The sequence below is a fragment of the Oratosquilla oratoria genome, chromosome 12, assembly GCF_046742065.1.
Source record: "Oratosquilla oratoria isolate Oo_2021 chromosome 12, ASM4674206v1, whole genome shotgun sequence".
In the NCBI taxonomy this organism is placed as follows: domain Eukaryota; kingdom Metazoa; phylum Arthropoda; class Malacostraca; order Stomatopoda; family Squillidae; genus Oratosquilla; species Oratosquilla oratoria.
This window is the reverse complement of record NC_134788.1, coordinates 38,557,660-38,581,243: the sequence shown is the minus strand read 5'-3', so window position 1 is coordinate 38,581,243 and position 23,584 is coordinate 38,557,660. Positions and strand designations below refer to the sequence as shown.

The following is a 23,584-nucleotide window of genomic DNA, read 5'->3' as shown; positions in this document are numbered from 1 at the left end:
TGCATATACGTGTGTGTGTGTATTCACCTTCACCTTGGTCTTTGGATCACGTGTTGGACTCGTGATCGACAGCTATTTCCCTCCCGGAAGAGAGCTCAGAGCTCGTATGACCTTACACACACGCACACCCAACTCCCCGCCCACGGGAGTCAGAGTAACGACCCGAAGCGCAGCAATACCGAAATAATTTCGGCACTGGGCAGGATTCGAACCAGGTACTGCGAGCACCACTGTGCTTACAGTCCAGTGCTCTACCAACCGCGCCACCGAATCGTGTGTGTGTGTGTGTGTGTGTGTATCCTAATGACTGCCCTAAAGGAGACTAGACAAGGTCTCTTACAAGTGTCATATTGCACATTCGTAGGGCTTCAGCCTCTTGAAACCCGTCCTTGACCCCCTGGAGCAAACGAACAAGCAAGCAGGGTACGTCTGAGGCGAATGAAAATGTCTGGCGATAGTGAGAGTAAAATGTGTAATTAGGGGCCCCCTAATTAGGGTGACATGCTAAAAGCGGCGAGATGACGAGGGGTTGCCTATTTTCCTATTTCTCTTCCCTATTTACTATTTACCTGTTAGTTCATCATTATTAAACTTCGCCTATTTATTTATTTATTTATTTACTTATTTGATTTATTTTTAACTATATTATAATTTCATTTGCTTATTTTTTTTTTTTTTGCATCCGACCTAGTTATGGACCAAAAGGTCTCCTGTCGGCATGCTCGTCCTTTGTAATCCTTTGTAATCCTTTTGGGATTGTATGTGTGCGTGTCCTAAAAGGACAATTGTCTGTAGCCTTTGGTAAGAATGAACTATTGAATTTTCGATGATAGTATATATAAACTTATAAATAAATAATCATGATTAGTTAAATAAAATACCAGTGACTTGTCTCGTCTTTACGTTAATGTTTTGTTATTAGCATAAAAATTGCATATCGATAATCGTACTCATTGGCCTCTTCCTCCATTTCACTCCTTTTCCAACGCACCACTATGAACAAGCTAAAAAGTATTAACATTTTTTTTTAAACCCCGGTTATTGTTTCCCTGCAAACCATAATGATCCTTATCGAGAAGGGTCACAGGAGAGGTTGTGTATATACTTTTGTGTGAATCTGTGGATGGATAGAGGGTGAGGAGTTCATTGGACAAGTCGCTTGTTGTTTGTGTTGCGGAGGTGGGGGAAGGGAGGGAGGGGGTAAATAAAGGTCTTTCCTTGATTATGACGAGGGCCTTTGTTGAGTTCATGACCCCAAGCATCCAACGTGTTTTTATGGATAAAGAACGGCTTGACATATGCCACCTTGAAGTTAGGGTCATCTATACTGTATAATTCAAGCATACATGAACCACTTGTTAACGCATATAAGCCATATCCCTGAAGACAAAGCGCGAATTTAATATTTTTTATTATTGTTAATTTTTATTCTCTATTGAAGTAAAATTTTTTACTTCTTTATAATTAAGGTTTATGATGAAAATGTTCAACAAAGTTGGAATAATTAATTTATAAGAAATGTACATATATATACATATATATATGCTGCTGGTTTTCCATATTGGTATTTATATTTCATGCATCTTTCTTTTCATGTTTAGTTTGTTTCGGATGAGTCAACGGTGGAAAATGTATACAAAATATATGCTTTCTTTTCTTTTATAATACTAATCCCTTGTAATCAAAAGGATCCCTCTTGTTGTGACCTGAGTTGGCGGCCATTCGGGTTGACAAGAAAGTAAATACTAAACCCGGGATGGCGTCCTATTTAAACCCTCTACCAGCTATATTACAAAACTGATCATTACCAGTGCATTGCAAATGGACAGGTAAATTTTCAATTTAAATTAATTTAAGATTTATAATATGGTTTTTTGCATTGTTATTGCTAATTGATGTATATGAATTAGCACAGATCGAACGCCCATTTCTTTACCTACCTCTGAAAACAATTACAAACATAAACAATCCACAGAAGTTATGAATACTATGAACTAATGTTTCTATATGTTCTGATCGAATCAAATTATACTAAGGAGCTTAAAGTTTAGTTGTTTTTATCCAAGATTGGTGTTACAGTTAGTGGTTGAGAGTACAGGTGGGTGTTCGGAATATTAACCACTAGTTTTAGTTTCTGATCATCCTATCGGCATTCCTTTGATTCAGGAATATAGTAACTGAAAACATGATTATAGGAACTATTTCTTCCTGACATTTGAAAGAATATCAGCAAAGTTTAGTTAATGTATTCCCAGCTAAGACAGTCACAATGACAATAGAATTGGAACATTTAAAAAAAAAATCAAAAGTATTCCTGTTTAAGATACTAGGCTCTTCAACTTTGAATTGTGAATAATGGATATGAAGTGTGAAAGAAAATAGTGAAATTTGGAATCATGACAAAAAATGGACAATTGTGGTTCACAGGTAATTGACAGCAGCCATTGAATTGGCCCGCAAGTTATTTAAGGCTATCAGGGCAGTGTATGTTGAAATATTTTGTATCTTATGTGTGGTGAATAAATCAGAGGCAGTATAATTCTATGACTAAGCGTAGTCTGTATTTTTAATATTTTTAAAACTGGCTTGACGTCATCTTAGTATGGTTTTCACTCGTCATGGGAGGGATTTCTGTGCGAGGCCGATGTTGAGGGGAATTTGATGTTAACTGAAACTATAGCAAGAGCATATACCATATCAAAATCGTTGGTTGGGCGAAACTATAAATTGTCCATATTTTTATATTCCATTTCAGTTATCAAGTTCATGTATTCCATATACCAGGTATTTTTGCAATACATCACAGATGAAATGAAAGAATGAATATTTGCAGCTTATGTGTCACCTTCTAGTTTGTAAAGAAAAAGAAATGTAACTTGTTTAAGATTTTTAAGGTTATTGCATATTTGTATGTAACTCAGGAGTCTTAATCTTGAGTTTATTCCTGACTAGTTTTGCAGGTATGCGAAAAAGCATACCTGCGAAACTAGTCAGGAATAAACTCAGACTAAGACTTCTGTGTTTCCCACTCCACTTGTCATATATTTATATATTTATATATATATGTATATATATATATATAATATATATATATATATTTATATATTTATATATATATGTATATATATATATATACGAGGAATTCGCTAATGGACAGCGACATTAATCAGATAATTTTATGACCGTCGCGCAGGTTCGAGTCCTTGCGCGACAGTCATAAAATTATCTGATATATATATATATATATATATATTGGAAAACTGTAAACACCAGACTCAATTGAAGGATTTATTTGCCTGATGTTTCTATTCCCATCCAGGTATCGTCTTCAGGGAGTATAACGGCTACAAGACTTTGAACTCATAATAGATCATCAAAATGGTAAACCTGGGAAAGGTTCACCCTCTCAATCACATGTACAAAGCATACCTCTTTACAATATTAGATACATTACAATTGAAATATCGGTACCAAATGAAATAAAAAACAAATGAAAAGTTAGCAATATTTCATTTCAATTGTAGTGTATTTAATATCGTAAAGAGGTATGTTTTGTACATGTGATTGATAGGGTGAACCTTTCTCAGGTTTACCACTTTGATGATTTATTAATGATTTCACAGTCTTGTAACCAATACACCCCCAGAAGACAATTCCTGGACGGGAATTGAAACGTCGGGTAAATAAACCCTTCAATTGAGTCTGGTGTTTATAGTTTTCCAAGATGGATCCCAGACTCCAAATCTTCACATATATATATATATATATATATATATATATATATATATAAATATATATATATATATATATAAATATATATATACAGACGCTCCTCTACTTAAGTTTATTCGTTTTACGTTTTTTCGATTTTACGTTTGAACTGACTGTAAAAAAAAATTGTAGGAAAAATTTTTTTGAGTGAATTTTTTAGTTAAGCGCGCTCTCCGTAGTTCAAACGATACTTACGCATGACGCTGCGTCCATTGTTTACATGGCACAAATGACAGACTGAACGTGCCTTGCCTCCTCCTCCTCCTCCCCCTCCTCCTCCACCATCTCAATTTATGTTGCTTGAATTTAATTTATTTGAAATTAATGTTATTATTTCACAATGTTATGTGTATAATTAATGATTTAGGGGTGTTTTATAAGATACGGTAATAGAATTTACGGATGTATAGTACAGTAACAACTTGCGTTCATTTTCAACTTACATTCGGCCGTTCTGAACGTAACTAAAACGAAATTTGTAGAGCGTCTGTATATATATATATATATATATATATATATATATATATATATATATATATATATATATATATATATATATATATATACACATACATACATACATATACCAAGGCTTTTTCCCCCTTCCAAGGGAGGTAGCCAAAAAGGGAAAGGCACAAAAACACTCCCACCCATTACATCCCCAAATACACTCCACACCCCTCCCACCCTTCCTCTCATCTGAGCACCTCCTGGATGACGGGTCATCCCTGCACCCTGCCCACCGCCCTGGGTCAGAAGCAGTGTCGCAAGACACAGTACATCCACAGCAAGGCCGCTTCATTTAATCGGCAACCCCCCCCTCTCCGTCCCCCTTTGCATATAAGGTGAGGACGGGGAGAAATCCCTTCGGGCTGCGTCAAAATTTACTCACACATACTACCCCACCCCCCCGCCCATTTCTCCTCATGCAGTCACAACATCATCCATATACAACCATTCTCCACTCACCTCTGTCTTCCGTCCTCTCCCTTCCTTCCTCAACAGACATTCCCCTCTTCCCCAAAGCCCCCTTCACCCCATCCATCCACCTCATCCTAGGACGTCCCCTCATGTTCACTCCCTCCACATCTGCCTTCCATACCTCTTTTACTAGTCTTTCTTCACTCATTCTTTCCATGTGTCCAAACCATCCTAATATTCTTTCATCAACCCTATCTCCCAAATCCTTTTTCACCCCTGTTCTCCTCCTCACCTCCTCATTTCTCACTCTATCCAGCCTAGTAACCCCCACCATGTATATATATATTTATATATATATATATATATATATATATATATATATATACATATATATATATATATATACATATACTGGGTAATGGTGCCACAGTTAATATTTTGAGAGAAGAATGTCGAGCTATGTTCCCAACAAAACAGAAACCTTTAAGTGCCTTATGATTTAGGAATATTCATGAATTAGGATATGGGAAATGAAATGGGTGGGAGTGATTTCTATGCCTTTTTCTTCTTGGCTACCCCCTATGTAAGGGGGAAAAAGTGTATAGGATTTAGTAACCATTTGATCAGGAGAGAAAGAAATGGGTGAGTGTATGCATTGGCTGGCAATCTCCCTTAACCCCTTCACTCCGGGCCAAAATCTCGCGGGCAGCATTAGCTGCCAGACGTGCGATGTTGCGTCATAATACTCGCATTATAAAAAATAAAGTTACCGCTGTATTGCTCGTTCTCTTTCACCCGTGAATTTTAATAACCATAGAAAATATGATGAAGCCAGTTTACAGAGTATGGGGGTCACGCAGGTACAACTACAATATATATAATCAAGACGCCGATATCGGCATCCTTGCGTACCCACTTGCTCCTCATGACACCTACGTAGGCGTCATCGTATCGAAGGGGTTAAAAAGGGAATAAGGGGAAAAGCTTTTTGGTACAGTGAGTCCTCCTTATACGGTAATTCTTTATCTAGTAAATTCACAGTTACGGTATTTGGTAATTACTACCCTTGATTCTGTTTACAGTAAGAACAATTCACTGATACGGTATCCGCTCGTGTTTTGTTTACACCGTACCGTAGCGCCACCACGCCGTGCAGCCACCACAACAGTCTCTTCCTGCGTTCAGTATACGGTAATTTCAATTTGTGGTGAGGTTTTCAGGAACACATATGTACCGTATAACAAAGACTTATTTTGCAGTACTACCTCCCATTAACGGACTAAAAGGGGGGTAACGGTGTCCGTTGATGTGAATAATCCATTAATTTGGAGTGGTTTTTTGGGTGGCATAGTGATTGCACAGCACAAAACAACAGCACTGAAAACACAGCGAAAACACTGCAAACACAGCTAATTAACGTCCGTTAAGGAGAGGTCTTACTGTATATAGATTCGATAAACAGGAATGAGCGAGGAAGGGTGAAGGTGAGGGGAGAATGGCGGTGTATAGATAATACTGTGATGCAAGGAAGGGGGGGGGGGCTAGAGAGTGGTTATGTAAGAACGATATTTTGACGCAGCCCAGAGTGATTTCTCCCTGTCATTTCTATTTTCTGTATAAAGGGACAGAGAAGGGGGTCGCTCATTAAATCAAGCGGCCTTGCTGTGTCTTGCTGCATTGCCTCTGACCCAGGACAGTGGATGGGATACAAGGATGGCCCTGCATCTAGGAGGAGCCGAGGGGGGGATGGGAGCGAATGTGTGGATGAAAGAATATTAGGATGGTTTGGACACATGGAAAGAATGAGTGAAGACTAGTAAAAGAGGTATGGAAGGCAGATGTGGAGGGAGTGAACATGAGGGGATGTCCTAGGATGAGGTGGATGGGGGCTTTGGGGAAGAGGGGAATGTCTGTTGAGGAAGGACGGGAGAGGACAGAAGACGGGGTGAATGGAGAATGGTTGTATATGGATGATGTTGTGATTGCATGAGGTGGAATGGGCAGGGGGGTGAGGGGTGAGGTAGTATGTGTGAGCAAATTTTGACGCAGCCCAAAGGGATTTCTCCCCGTCCTCTCCTTTATGCATGGGGGGACGGAGAGGGTGGGGTCGCTGATTTAATGAAGCAGCCTTGCTGTGGATGTGCTGTGTCTTGCGACACTGCTTCTGACCCAGGGCAGTGGACAAGGGGCAGGGATGACCCGTCATCCAGGAGGTGCTAAGATAAGAGGGAAGGTGGAGGGGTGTGGAGTGTATTCAGGGATGGAATGGGTGGAAATGATTTTATGCCTTTCCCTTTTTGGCTACCTCCCTTGTAAGGGGGAAAAAGCCTTGGTATATGTATGTGTATGTATATAAGTATAGATACCGTATTTACACTAGGAAGAGTAGAAGTACATACTGTACATACATACAAGAGGTCATGAAAAGAAACTCAAAAAGGATAACTATAGAAGAGATAGGAAAAAGAATAGCTTCCCACACAAAATACTGGATATATGGAATAACTTAGATGAAAAAACAGTGTGCGCAAATAACTATTCTCGTTTTTAAGAATAAACTTGATGCTGAAAGATACAAAGACGGGTCACTACGAGCATAGCTCCCTTCCCGTATAATGCAACTAGGTAAATAAATACAGACTGGTTACAAAACAGGACGAGGGAAAACATTATTTTTTTTTTTTTCTTTTAATCAATTTATTACGCTCAAACGAGCGTCAAACCTAGTACAAAAGTGTAGCTATGTACAGAGTACTAGTGACACACAGGACACTCTCGAATCATAATTGACGGAATTATTTACAGTTTATCACCCACTAAAGTGCGGGTGATACAAAAAAATATATCCAGTGATCACCTTCTGGCAGATATTTACATATATATAAGTAAGTGACTGTCGATGAGGTATCAAAGTTGGCATATTACAAAGGATTACAAAGGCGGGGCATGCCGACAGGAGACCTTTTGGTCCATATCTAGGTCAGATGCAAAAAAAAAAATAATAATAATAATAATAAAATAATAAATAAAAACTATAATAATGTAAATAACAAATAAAATGCAAAAATAAATGCATGGGTAGTTAAATAATAAACAAACAGGTAAATAGTAAATAATAATAAATTGACATATAACTAATAATAAACGAAAATCAGACAGACAAATGATAACAAAACAAAAACAAATAATATAAAATAAATTATAATCATTACAGCATCTTGCTTAGGTGTTTATCTAAATGATTCTTAAAGCTTCGAACTGAACTACATTGCACTACCTGTGCAGGAAGTTTATTCCATTCATTAACTACATGGTTGGCAAAGTTGTTTCTACCTACTTCCAAATTGAATCTATTTCCGGACAGTTTGAGACCATTGTTTCTTGTCTGATTCTCTTTCAATGTGAAAATTTGGTCACTTTTGATGTTGGCAATTCCCTTTAAAATCTTAAAGACCTGTATCAAGTCACCTCTGAGTCTACGCTTTTTTAGGGAAAACAGATTCATATGTTTTAGTCTATTTTCGTATGATTTATTTTTTATATTTGGAATCAGTTTTGTGGCTTGCCGTTGTACTTTTTCCAGTCTGTCAATGTCTTTAATGAGATTCGGTGACCATACGGAAACAGCATATTCCAAATGTGGGGTGTAGCGCAGCCTGTACGTATGAGAGGTACAAAGAAAAGAGAAGTAAGGCATAAGTTAAAGGAGGCAAAGAGGAGATAGCCGATGTGAAATGGGGTAAGAGTAGAAGTAGCGCTTACAAAATTTGGCTTTACTTTTGTCTTTACATTTTTTAGGAATGTCCCCTGTGGGGCTACAGGGAGAAGGATGCCTGGCCCCAATCCCTGTCCCTTTTTTCTCGCCTCGTACGATCCAAGTGGAAATACTTGGTGGCAGTATTCTTTTGCCCCCACTACAGGGTAGGTAGGCAAAAAAGGAAATTAATATTCAGAGAAATTGTACAGGACAGTAACAAGAGGTTGGGGGACAGCCTCGCTGTGGATGTGCTGTGTCTTGCAACACTGCCTCTGACCCAGGGCAGTGGACAGGGTGCAGGGATGACCCGTTATCCAGGAGGTGCAAAGATAAGAGGGAGGGTGGTGGGGTGTGGAGTGTATTTCAGGGATGGAATGGGTGGGAATGATTTTATGCCTTATTCTTTTTGGCTACCTCCCTTGTAAGGGGGAAAAAAGCCTTGGTATATGTATGTATTCTTGCCTTACACCAGGCAGCTTCGGAGCTGGCAGCAATTCTACAGGACCTCCTGTTAGACCACTTTGCTGTTTTATTACGGAACTAGTTCCACATCTCTGGTTTGCAGTGGTATGTGAGGAGCAGTTGTTGATTGACGGCTCTCCATATATGCAATGATGTTGGCACTTCAGGGGTGGAAGTGACGGATTTGGAAGCTGGGCGGTAGGTGCCTGGTTCTGTTAATAGGGGCGACATGATATAGGATAGACCAACGGCAAGCACATGCAAAGTATGGCCTGTAAGACAGAGAACAATCTCTGCCACCCATTTTTTAAAAGCTTGTCAACACCCTCAACCAATGTCCCTTCTTAAGCTGTGCACACACACGTGTCTCCCAACTAGTACATATAAAGAAAAAATGTGCACACGCAAGGTTTTCAAATGATATTAAGATCCATTCAATAGAATAGTTCTACTCAAACATCAACTTTTAAATTCTCAAAAAATATGGTAACTTGCCAACTGTCAAACCAATATTTATTATTATTTTATTTATTTAATTGATTTTTTTATTTTTTTTTATTTATTTATTTTTTTTTGCCTACTGATTCTAGTGCTTCCATTGCAAACGGACTTTGCAGCCACATACTTCTCAGAGAAGGCAAAGTTTGCATACAAGCAAATTTCTGCACACACAGCAAAAAATTAAGGGGAAACATTGCCCTCAACCACAGCCACGTTTACCAATAGACACAGTAGGCCACTGGCCTAGAACCCATGGTAAGGAGGGGCCCACTGAATCTAATTTGTCGTGCAAGAATTATAAGAAAAAAAAATGGATAAGATTAATAAATTAAATTTGGCAGACATTTTATTTAAGTGTAATAAGCATTTTGTCAGTAAAAAGTAACCATACTATATTAAATTCAATTAAAAGAAAAAAAAATCTATAGCCATACTCTCTAAATCTGGGGACCCAGTGGTGGGTTTGGACCTGTGCGCAGCTTCCTTTAGCTGTGCGGCGTTTAGCCCTAGAAGAACTTACAACCAGCGACTCCTTTACTCCAGGAAGCTTGCCTTATGAAGAGGCTTCGACACCTAAACTTACACTCTATGGAAAGACGCAGAGTGCGGGGTGATTTGATAGAGGTGTTCAACCGGATCAAAGGCTTTAACAAGGGTGATGCAAACAAGGTCATCATAATAAAACAACAGGGTAGGATTCGCAGTAATGGGTATAAATTGGACAATTTTAGATTTAAGATGGAAATAGGCAAGAATTGGTTTACTAATAGGGTGGCCGATGAATGAAATAAACTTAGTAACCGTGTAGTAAGCGCTGAAACTATCAGTTGTTTTAAGAAACGGTTAGACAACTTTATGGATGGGGATGACAGGTGGTGATGGATACAGAGCTACCTAGTGTAGGCCTTATGGTCTCATGCAGTCTCCTTCATTCTTATGTAACAGAATCCCACTCTCCCTTCTATACCACAACACTGATGTCGGCGTCATGAGGACAAGTGGATTTACAAGGATACCATTGGCGTCTTGGTTATATCTTGTAGTTGTAGCTGAGGGACTCCTGTATTCTGTGAACAGGCTTGATTGCGTTTTCTGTGGTTATCAACATTCAGGGTGAAAGAATGAGTAATACAGTTACTGTGAGTCCTCCTTATACGATAATTCTTTATCTGGTAAATTCACAGTTACGGTATTTGGTAATTACTACCCTCGATTCAATTTACGGTAAGAAAAATTTACATATGGTTTTGGAGGTAAAATTGGATATTTTGAAGAGGAAAGAGCAGGGAGAAGGTAGTACGTTTGCCATTAGTCAAAACTTGGGTTCGATATATGGTAATTTCAATCTGTGATAAGGTTTTCAGGAGCGCATATGTACTGTATAATGAGGACTCACTGTATAACTTTATATCTTGTAATGTGTATTGTGATGCATCATTGTACATCAGGCAGCCGATGCTGCGCACAGGAATTAAACTCGTATTAAAGAGGTTAACCCCTTCACTACGGGTCAAAATCTCGCGGGCAGCATTAGCTGCCAGACGTGCGATGGTGTGTCATAATACTCACATTATAAAAAATAAAGTTACTGCTGTATTGCTTGTTCTCTTTCACCCGTGAATTTTGATAACTATAGAAAATATGATGAAGCCAGTTTACAGAGTATGGGGGTCACGCAGGTACAACTACAATATATATAATCAAGATGCCGACATCAGCATCCTCGCGTACCCACTTGCTCCTCATGATGCCAACGTAGGCATCATTGTATCGAAGGAGTTAAGGGCCTCTTCTCACCAACTGTTGTGAATGTGAATAGCTAGAAGGAAACTTTGGGTAGGTAAGGGTAGGTTAGACCTTCCTAAGAACATTCAACATCGTGTTTAGTGTGTGCAACAGAAACGTGGGGGGATGTTTGGAGTCTATTAATCAGTGGGTTATGCATACAGAGGGGAGTCACAATGGGAGAGCTACATGCTCACAGTAAGACGGACAGTTCTAGACTGACGTGGGGGTAACGTCGTATTCCCTGCACAGAGGGAAAACTATGCCACGTCCTGCATATTTGTCAATGAGGGCCTTGTGCCCAAAGAGTCCTTGTAACCCTATGGTGCTCTGCTCATGTCGAACGCCAGGGCCCATTGTAACACTACACCACATTTAGCTTGTAAATGTTTACTCTCTTTTAGTTTGCCATTCAACTTCTTAGTATGTGATGCAAAAGTAAGTCATTTCTACTTGAACAAACTCACAATGATTGGTGAGAATTGGGTCTGTGTGAAGCAGGCTATTTACAACAGAGGTGACCGTATTTCCTCCCAGAGATCAGTGGGAGGGCCAAGAACCAATGATGGGTGGTCCAACAAGTTGGACAGTGAGACTGCTTGTTTTTCAAAACCTGTTGACTTCATCAGGAGGAGCATAACACAGTGTTCAGAATAGGACCAAGATCTCTACCAATTTCATCTGCGTTTTTTATGTTTTCTCATATATGGAGAGCTGACATCTGTGTATACCTGTGTGGTACGTAGTTATCCCACCGCGAGCCACCAGTGTATACCAGTGTATACCAGTGTCTTATGGGGCGTGGGCGAACCGCTGGACACCAGTGTATACCTTTATGGTATGGTTGAGTAACCGTTAAATATGGTGTGGGTGAGAGCACCGCTGGACACCAGTGTATACCGTTATGGTATGGTTGAGTAACCGTTAAATATGGTGTGGGTGAGAGCACCGCTGGACACCAGTGTATACCGTTATGGTATGGTTGAGTAACCGTTAAATATGGTTACGTAGGGAAGTCTTAATGTGGCGAGATAGACTCCAAAGCGGGAGTTTTCTATTTATTAAACAACAAGAGATTCAGGTTACACTACAAATGGAATGGCCCTTTGGGCTAAATACAATAAGTGCCAGGCCTTGACCTAGGGCACGATAGCTCTGACCTCCGGCCGGTAGGTTCGTGACCTACCCAGCCTCTGGCAGTAGGTTCTTCACCTACTCCAGCTCTGGCAACATTACATGGATGTCATAGAATATATAGGGTTAGAAGAGTTGCTGTAAGCAAAGGCGTTAGTCTCGTTAATCTATGGATTGGGGACGGTTTAGATATATAAAGGTTAGTTGTATAATTGGTAGATATTGTTAGGTATATTATACCTATGTTAGTTTATGCGTAATACACTAGGGCAGTTATAATAAAAGGATTTATGATACGTTAGTCTGGTGACACTAGGCATCTATACTTGTTTGTCTTCAAATGTGCTGTGTTAGGGTTGCATGTCGTGGGAAATGCAAGGTAAGCAAGAGGAAGTCTCGCTCTGTTGCAAGCATGTGGATCACGTGCGTGGTGGGTGATGGTTAGTAATGGTAATGGATACAATCTGGTGTGAAATAGAAAATGAATTCCCCCTCCCTCAAAATATTAGAAGAGCGTTTCTTCTTCTATTTATAAAGGGATAATGCATGAACATTTATTAATAGTATTGTTTATTAGAGTACCTAACCTAATGACAATGAGTTTCATATTTTAGTGGTGGGTTCATTTTACACTGTGGGGTCCGTTTTCCACCAAAAATAATTGACTTCACATCCGATTTCAGTAGGTTCCGTCTTTCATTTTACTCCAGCAATTGCTTCCCTCTACCGTAACACTTTCAACCAATGTTGGAGAAACAGTCTCACACTAATACAGCTCAGACAACAACACAATCATGCACAGACAACACATACACAATCATGCACGCAAACAACACAACATATGCTCTATAAAGGATTTGTGGGAAAACCCAGTTTCGGCTATGGCATTCCTTGGGGAGACGGGACTGCTTGGACAGACAGTCTAGGGAACGACAACAACAACAACAACAACCCAGAGTACAGCATCACACTATCCAACACTAACACTACACGCTCTCACGCAGCAATAATCACAACACAGATAATCTACCCTCAAACAGACAACAAGCAAACGCACTCATACGTCATTTTGCACAGACGAGCCATCTTACATCTCACCCTGATGACCGACGCACCATTCGACGTAAGAAAGACTTTCCCCACAGACTCAGACTATACACCCTTCATAGACAGTCAGACAAAACTCATAATGCATAATCTCAAGCACTCATCTGCCTGTGGCCCTGATAACATAAGCAACATCCACCTAAAACACATTGGACCACAAGGTATACACGCACTCACAAACATTGCAAACTACAGCTATTCACACAACACAATACCCGACATCTGGAAGCATGGTAAAATAATCACCATTCCAAAACTGAACAAAGACCCAACAATCCCAACAATGCACCGCCCAATCACACTTCTCTGCACCCCCTCAAAAGTCAATGAACGCCTAATACTTAAACTTGTCACACCATATATTCCCCTTGCTGACTCACAACACGGTTTTAGGCCACTACACTCCACAAACACTCTTCTGTCAAACCTCACACAAAGAATTTTAGATGGCATCAATTCAGATAGGCCCCACCACAGAACACTTCTTATAACATTTGACATTAGTAAAGCTTTTGATGCTATCCCCCGCCACAACCTAACAAATAAAATATATAACACAGACATGCACAATAACACCAAAAGATGGCTGGCCAATTATCTGGCAGGCAGGAATGCTCATGTGTCATATAATGGCCAATCATCGCACATCAGAAACATTAAGAACGGAGTACCACAGGGCTCAGTTCTATCCCCCACATTATTTAATCTATACATGCATGACTTACCCACGCCAGACACCTCAGAAATACAAATCTCTTCCTACGCAGACGACATAACAATCACATGCACACATCGTAACACAGACAAAGCTGCAGAAATAATCCAGCCTTACCTTGACACACTCAACACATGGTTCATCACAAACAGACTCAAAATAGCTCCAACCAAATCTACAGCAACACTTCTCACCAACTGGACAAAAGAACACAAATACATACCTCATCTCTACATCAACAACACTCTAATACCACACACAAACACACCGAAAATTCTTGGTGTAACATACGATACATCCATGTCTTTCAAACAACACCTCACAAACATAAAAAACAAATGCACACCTAGACTTAACGCACTTATGTCAATAACTGGAACAACATTTGGACAAAACAAAGAAACTAATACAGCAATATACAAACAATGCATACGCTCAGTGATGAATTATGCGAGTCCTGCATGGGCTCCTAATCTCAGTGAGACACACCACAACACCCTTCAAATCATACAAAACAAAGCCCTAAAAACAATTACAGGCTGCACAAATACATCACCTACAGACCATTTACACCATGAAACAAAAGTCCTCAAAGTCAAGGACCACCTCGACATGAGAGGCACACAAACACTTGCTGCAGCCACCACAAACACATCACACCCGCTACACTACATAGCAGAACACCCACACACACCAAGAAACATTAAAACTACACCCAAAGACCTTTATTACGCACAGATACTCTCTTCTCTTCCTCCACAACCACCAAATACCAGCCTCCGGAAACATATTCATAATCATATCACTCACCGCTCCATTAACACACTGAAAGACAACACACTGCTGCATGCCAGACCCCCTGATATCCACCCTTCTGAATCCTCTCTCCCATGAAAGGACAGAGTCCACTTGGCCAGACTGCGATGCGGTCACCACCCAGCACTTCTAAGCTACCAGAAGAGGCTGGACGACCGTGTTGTGAACAGCTGCCCAGGATGTAACACTTCACCCCATACCATACAACACATAATGGAAGACTGCATTATACACAATCATGCACGCAAACAACACAACATACACTCTATAAAGGATTTGTGGGAAAACCCAGTTTCGGCTGTGGCCTTCCTTGGGGAGACGGGACTGCTCGGACAGACAGTCTAGGGAACAACAACAACAACAACCCAGAGTTTCATTTGAGAAAACTCTACGAGAGATTCCATGAACCGTTGCTAGCCATTATGAGGCGATATATATATATATATATATATATATATATATATATATGCACTAAAAACCCAGTTTTATTTGGATTTAAGAAAAGAAGGAAATAACGAATTTCCGTATATTTTGATCACTTGCTGTGATCCTCTTCCGCTTGAAGAGGATCACAGCAAGTGATCGAAATATACGGAAATTCGTTATTTCCTTCTTTTCTTAAATCCAAATTATAGTGGGTTTTTAGTGCAATTACTAATGTGTAACGACATTACTGGACAGTCATATATATATATATATATATATATATATATATATATATATATATATTTTTTTTTTTTCCTCACTTAGAGAAACTTGAGGCAACAATTGATTATTTAGAATTTATATAAACAGTTATGGAAAGACAAGGTAAACACGGGGGTTTTGAAAGTGCCTTTATTGGGATTGTAACAGCTCAACCAATTTCGATTTATGACGTTCTCAACACCATCTGTTGAGGAAGACATACATCGAAACTGCCTGAGTGAAGTGTTACAATCCCAGTATTAAAGGCACTTTTAAAGTCCTATGTTTCCCTTTTCTCATCTTTCCATACACAAAAATTAAAATTAATTCATGGGCGGGCTCTGTTGTCATATTATGTTTCTTGGCATGTGTGGGTGTTGTGATGTGTAGTGATTCACCATGGTCTTTGGATCACGTGTTGGACTTGTGATCGACAGCTATTTCCCTCCTGGAAGAGAGCTCAGAGCTCGTATGACCGATCTATGGGTAATTCTTTGACCTTACACACACACACACACACACACACACACACACACACACACACACACACACACACACACACAACTCCCCGCCCACGAGAGTTGGAGTAACGACTCGAAGCGCAGCAATACTAAAATTATTTTCAGGCCTGGGCAGGATTCGAACCCGGACCGCCATAGTGACAGTCTGAGACTCTACCAACCATGCCACCGAGAGCGCTCCCCATTGATATCATGGTTAAAAAGCTTTCTAAACTCTTTGCAGTTCCCGCCACTTTCAGGCATCTTTTCAATATATTTTACATTTGGCAACTCAGCCAGCTCTCTGGCAGCTTAGCCAGCTTGCGTTTTCCCACTTCAGTGCTCTTCGAGCTCTTATGTAGAGGGGTTGTGTTATTTTTTGCTCCAGCCTCCTCCTACCCCCTATTTTCGTTGTTTCACTTTGTGGCGCTCCAGTTTTAGTTGACATTCATCCTCATGACTCCTACTAACCTTAGTGATGAGGAAGAGGCTCGTATTTTGGCCTGGAAGACTAAAAACGTGTTGACGAAAGAGATTTCTAGACGTACAGGGTGGGGTGATGTGAGAGCACCATTTGATGTCAGGTCACTATAGCTCCTGGCCTCCCACCCAATGTCGTACCACCTCGAAAACCTGTCCCTGGAAGGCCTAGAAAGACCTCTTAAAGTCTACTGACAACCTATGACGTGAATCACTCTCATGGGAGGTTGTCAATAGATTTAGTGGTCTTTCTAGGCCTTCCAGGGACAGAATTTTGAGGCAGTATGACATTGGGTGGGAGGCCACAAGCTGTAGCGGCTACACATTGAATGGTGTTCTCACCTCGCCCTGTAGTCTCGAAATCTCTTTTGTCGGAACATTTCCAGTCTTCCAGGCCAAAATACGAGCCTCTTCCTCACCACTAAGGTTAGTAGTAGTCATGAGGATGAATGTCAACTAAAACTGGAGCACCACAAAGGGAAACAACAAAAGTAGGGGGTAGGAGGAGGCTGGAGCAAAAAATAAAACAACCCCTCTCCACAAGAGCATGAAGAGCACTGAGGTGGGAAAACGCAAGCTGGCTGAGCTGCCAGAGAGCTGGGTGAGTTACCAGATACATACATACATATACCAAAGGCTTTTTCCCCCTTACACAGGGGTTAGCCAAAAAGATAAAGGCATAGGAATCACTCCCACCCATTTCATTCCCCATATATTCCACTCCCCTCCACCCTCCTCCCTCCCTCCTATCTTGACACCTGGCTACACTGTGGTGGGGGCAAAAGAATACTGCCACCAAGTGTTTCCACTTGAGTCATAAAAGGCAACAAAAAAGGGACAGGGGATGGGATTAGGAGTTGCCAGATGTAAAATGATATTGAAAAGATGTCTGACAGTGGTTAGAAATGCAAAAGTTCAGAGAGCTTTTTAGCCTTGATTTCAATGGGGAGCACTCTATACTTTTTGCAGATACTGTATATAGGCCAAAAACATTATCATTAGCAGACAACAAACTGTTTCAAGAATTGTCTAATTTCCATAACCGGGACTTATTGATAATGGGTGATTTCAATTTTACTGAAATTGATTGGATGACCATATAGGTAGTCACTTGATAGATTTTCTCGGTGAAAGTTACTTAATTCAGGATGTAAAAGAGCCCACAAGAGGTGGAAATTCACTTGATCTGTTGATCACTAGCTTCAAAAGCACGATAACCAGTGGAGAAGTTGGTGAAACCATTGCAAGTAGTGATCACAACTTAGATTCAAATTAATAACAAATTTTAGAATAGATATATTGATAAGTATTTTAGACAAATGATTTGAATGATGGAGAACATAAACACGGGGGAAGGCTTGGAACCCTAAACACTAACATTTCGTTCACGTAGAACTTCTTCAGAAGAAGTTCTACACGAACGAAACGTTAGAGTGTTTAGGGTTCCGAGCCTTCCCCTGTGTTTATGTTCTCCATCATTCAAATCATTAGAATAGATACTTGTGTATCTAAAATACCTGATTTCAGTAAAACTCAGTCTGTAGGATTATGTTAGGAGCTTCAGCTTACAGATTGGGAGGCAAAATTAAGCGAAAGACCTGTAGGTCAGATGTGGGAAATGTTTCAAAATATACTTACTAAGATGATTCATACATCCCATTTAAGGACATACCCCCAAATCAGGCTCGCCCAAAATGGCTTGACATTATCTTCACAAAGAAACTGAAAAAAATATTGCTTAAAAGAGATAGGCTTATAAGAAATGCAAATGCTAGGGTGCAACTAATGATTAACAAAGTCATGCAATAATACAGAGAGATTTAAAAAACATTATAAAGAAATAAAACAACTACAAAATGAATATCGCTGATAAATCCAAAGAGAATAACAAAGAATTCTATAGTTACATTAGTGATAAAAAGGTTATTAGGAATCACATTGACCCACTATTAACTACCAATGGTGAACTTGAATATTCAAATGAAGGAATATGTGATAATATTTTAAACAACTATTTTAGCTCAGTATTTGTAAACAAAATACCTCAAAATGAACTCCAAACTGAAACCTGTGAAAAGTCTAGGGTGAACTTACTACAGTAAATATAACAAAAGAAAAAAATTAAATGGCGTATAGAAAAACTAAAAGTTAATAAGACACCAGGGCCTGACAGTTGGCATCCAATAATCTTAAAGGAAATGAAAAATGAGATTGTTGTTCCAATAGAAATTATTTTCAATAAATCCATCATGTCCGTAGAGGTCCCAAGAGAATGGAAGCTAGCTAACATTACTCCCATATTCAAAAAAAGGTGACAAAAAGAAACCAACTACAGTTTGACTTCAACTGTAGGAAAAATGATGGAAACTATCATCAGAGATGCTATTGAACACCATTTAGAAAGTAACTAATAAATTATAGCCAGCATGGATTCGGATGGAAATTTTCTTGCGTGACTTATTCAAATTCTACAACACAAGTCATCTCAAATAATGACAAAAGAAGCAATATAGATTTGATATATCTAGACTTTGCAAAAGCTTTTGATACTGCCTCCCATGAAAGACTACTTGATAGATTAACTTTACAGGGAATACAGCCTATTAAGTTGGACTAATAATTGGTTGACCCCTTACCTGGCAACATTTTTTTGGGGGGGAAACATTTTATTCTAAGACAAAAAATTTTTTATGGACAATATGCAGAGATGACCTGTCATCCGGGAGGTGCTAAGATGAAAGGGAGGGTGGAGGGGTGTGGAGTGTATTCAGGGATGGAATGGGTGGGAATGATTTTATGCCATTTCCTTTTTGGCTGCCTCCCTTGTAAGGGGGGAAAAGCCTTGGTATATGTATGTAAACATGATGTACATTGTCTTGTATATTTTGTTAGGAGGATTTTACATTTCTTTTCACACATTTTCATCTTGTATCTTTGCAGGTGATGACATATCCCATTATGGAAGTATTGGCTTGTTTCCTTTTGAAGAAAAGAGTGAAAAATTACTACTCGTGAAATCCAAGTGGTAAGGAAGAGTTATCAAAATGGAAGACAATAAATGTGAACTGTGCGATACCGTGTGTAAAAGCAGCAGCGGTCTCAAGAGACATATGCACGTTCATACAAAAGAACGGCCCCACAAGTGCAAGTACTGCGGTGCTGCTTTCACCGCAAAGAGTGTCCTCAAGGTTCATACCTTAACACATACCGGGGAAAAGCCTCACAAATGCGGTCTGTGCGATGCGGCCTTCAGAAGCAACGGCGACTTGAGCCACCACATTCGCACCCACACGGGAGAACGTCCTTATCACTGTCCCCACTGCCCTAGCGCCTTCATCCGCTCTGGAGCACTGAAGAAACACGTGATGAAACACACGGGGGAAAGGCCCCACGCCTGCTCGTATTGCGAGAAGAGGTTCCGAACCAAAGGTCAGCTGCGGGTGCACGTCATGATCCACACCGGAGCCACCCCCCACAAGTGTCCGGAGTGTTCCGCAGGGTTTTATCGGAAGGATCACCTCAAGCAGCACATGAACGTGCACGTAGTGAAAAAGCCCTTCAAGTGTACGTATTGCAAGGCTGCTTTTAGCTTAGAAACTATTCTAGATATGCATATCAGAAACCACATGAACGAGATGAAGCATGTTTGTTCTCGGTGTGACGCCAGATTTACAAAAGAATGGGATTTGAAGAGCCACATGTTGGAACACAAGGAAGAGGAGGATCGTGTTAATTGTGAGTTTTGTCAGGCCTCTTTCCCAAACAAGGCCGAACTCGGCGTGCACGTAGCCACCCACATTGTGGAAGAAAAGTCGCACTTGTGTGGAATATGTGATGCTGCTTTCAAGTCCAAGACCAATCTGAACCGGCACATGCAGAGCCGCCACGGGAAGAAGCGGCATCAGTGTAGCATCTGCCAAGCCACCTTCACGCAGTCGGGGACCCTCACGAGTCACATCAGGATTCACACAGGAGAGAAGCCGTATAAATGCGGCCTGTGCGAATCGGCCTTCAGGTTAAAAGGTGACCTGAACAAACACATTCTCGTGCACACGGGAGAAAAGCCCTACAGATGTAGCCACTGCACTAAAGCCTTCAAAACCAAAGCCCAGATGAACATACACGTCATGATACACACGGGAGAAAAGCCGCACCAGTGTAGCCAGTGTACGTCGGCTTTCAAGACCAAAGGGCAGCTGAACAAACATTTCATGATCCACACGGGGGAAAAGCCTCACCAATGCACGCAGTGCAGCGCCTCCTTCAGGCGGAGGTACAACTTGCGGGAGCACATGATGATGCACAACGGCGTCAAGCCCCACAAATGCCTCGAGTGTGGGGCGGCCTTCATTAGGAAAAGCAATCTCAAGTACCATCTCGCATCACACATGTGCGGCGGCATGGATACCAAACCCACTCAAAATAAACGTGTCTCATAAAGTACCATGTTTGATGGCTTATAAGACGCACTTTGAAAAAAAGATCAATAAATCAGCTGTGGAGAATAGTATGACCCCTGTTGTCGGGATTTATTCCCGACATCAGCCTGCATCTAAGGCCAGGGTTCAGCTTTGATGCAGTGGCTAGTGGTAAGTGTATGGTAGCACTTTAATCAAACTGCAAACACTTTCACACATGTAAACAAAGTGGGGAGCAATTCTGCACACACACACACACACACACACACACACACACACACACACACACACACACACACACACACACACACACACAGGTAATAATCTATAACAAGTCATGCTTGCTAGTAATTCACAAAAAATAACACCAGTCAGGAAGGAATTATATGCCGTCACTTAACCATACACGTATTAAAAACAATGCCTGTCCATATTGATGCGCATCTTATAGGCCAATGTGTCTTATAAGCTGTCAAATATAATAGGTTAATGGGGAGTGTTATATACTTTTCATAAGAAGCATTTTCAGGAGTTGCAAGGTACTGCAGGTGAGGACTTGTGGTGTTCAGTAACTGTTTGTTTTTTACTCTTGTCGGGTGCAGTCACAACTTGTAATGACAGTGACCCTATATGTCTAGGGGCCAGTCTACAGCTAGACAGCATAACACAAGTCAGAACATAATATATGAATGATGCCGCAAGATTGAATGGTTCAAATGAGACAATTTCATCCCGTACTTTATTGCACCAGTAACTCTGTCAAACGAGGTTGTCTTGCGATAAAGGAAATGATGGCAAAATTGTAGTAGGACGACTTTGCGTAGAAACCAACCTCTCGATTTGCATATGCTTCGACATTCTCATGTATAGTTGGGCAATGAAAAGGTTGACAAAGGCCAGGTCCATACTGAGCCTTGTGCAGTGCTGCATAAGGCAGTGGGCAGCGTTGAATGCTGTGCCGAGTAGCCACATTGTCTGTCACCACCCAGAGTAGTAAATCTAACAGGGAGTGTTGCTCCTTGTTCACTCTGTAGATGCCATCCAGGAGAGCTTAATGCATGTCATGATCTTTGCCCTCTGCATCACGATGGTCACTACCCCGCAACATGATATTGGAGTGGTTGTGATGTGTGCAGCATGTTGAAAAAACCCATCTGCTAACACTACGATCAACACCACCACCAACGTGTTGGCAAAACATGAGGCTCAGTGTGGACCCAGCCGAAAGATAAAGATAGTATAGCCATTATTATAGTTGTATTGGAGTAGCTTAGTTTTGACATGAGACTGTACCTTGAGGTTTTTCTAACATTCCTAAAAAAAAAAATTCTCGATATATCAGATTATACACAAGAAGGTTCAGTATCTTGTTATTTATAATTGTATCAGTATATGGATTGATTTTTAAAGGTGCACAAATGTAAATTTTGTATATCACTGGTTGATAACATTTTCCAAATAGTACTTAATGAGAAGGAACTTTTGTATGTGTTCTGATTTCATTTGTACAAAACAAGTGACTGTATCATTCAATACGTGCTCTATGCTTTCATAATAACCACATTGTAAAAAGTTTATACCTGGGAGGATCAACGTTGACCTTTACATATTTTGATAGACATAAGAGATGAGGTGGTTTTCTCCTTCTCCATCCATTTGTACCATATACACCATTGAACTTGAAGACGCTAAACCCGGGTGGTAGTTCACCTTGTATATGTCCTTGTTCCAAGTCACATTTGTAACTCCTTAGCCAACATGAATTGAGTTAACTTGCTCTTTGAGTTTTGTAAATCAGTCATGGTTTTCTACTGCTTCATATTGGATATGTGAGTTTGCAGTGGATATTGTGTTGTATGTGTGAGTGCTAATCAATAAAAAGGGAACTATTATATAACAGTAGATTCATTTGCTTCCTTGATATTTCTGTGTGTGTGGGAATATGAAACACTGGTGTCTTGGACTTTAGTTTCTTTCTGACTAGTTTCACAGAGAAAACTTACCTGCAGAACTAGTCAGGAATGAACTGGGACTAAGAACCCTGGGTTTACTATTCCCAGTCACATAACCTGTCAAGATGTCTCGACATTGTGTGTGTGTGTGTGTGTGTGTGTGTGTGTGTGTGTGTGCACATACACCACCAGTCAGGAAATGACAGACGAGAATGCCATATTGGTGACTATGTACGTACAATATATTGAAAATCAGTTAGTTAATAGAGATGGGGGGTGCTTCTTATTATGAAGAAACAATTCAGTATCCAGCCAGTGGAGACCAACATTTTTTTTTTTCCCTACCATTCAGGTCCAAAGGGACCGTCTTCTCCCTCTCTGAAAGGGGGGACGGAGAGGGGGGGGTTGCTGATTTAATAAAGCAGCCTTGCTGTGGATGTGCTACGTCTTGTGACACTGCTTCTGACCCAGGGCAGTGGACAAGATGCAGGGATGACCCGTCATCCAGGAGGAGCCAAGATAAGGGAGTGGAGTGTGATAGGGATGGAATGGGTGGGAGTGGTTTTTATGCCCTCGTT

The 23,584-nt window shown here is 40.4% G+C and overlaps 1 protein-coding gene across 3 annotated transcripts; it reads left to right on the top strand.

Moving 5' to 3' along the window:
• Positions 1-1,290: 1,290 nt before the first annotated feature.
• Positions 1,291-22,951, top strand: LOC143031445 (uncharacterized). 3 transcript variants are annotated; one of them, XM_076195261.1, is made up of 2 exons: positions 1,291-1,311; positions 19,577-22,951. In XM_076195261.1, exon 2 carries the CDS (start codon positions 19,681-19,683, stop codon positions 21,073-21,075), a length of 1,395 nt encoding a protein of 464 aa, XP_076051376.1. In that variant the 5' UTR covers positions 1,291-1,311; positions 19,577-19,680; the 3' UTR covers positions 21,076-22,951. The 3 variants fall into 3 exon arrangements, with proteins under 3 accessions (XP_076051376.1, XP_076051375.1, XP_076051378.1); XM_076195260.1 differs by lacking the exon at positions 1,291-1,311 and adding an exon at positions 1,692-1,829; XM_076195263.1 differs by lacking the exon at positions 1,291-1,311 and adding an exon at positions 2,407-2,427.
• Positions 22,952-23,584: the final 633 nt, after the last annotated feature.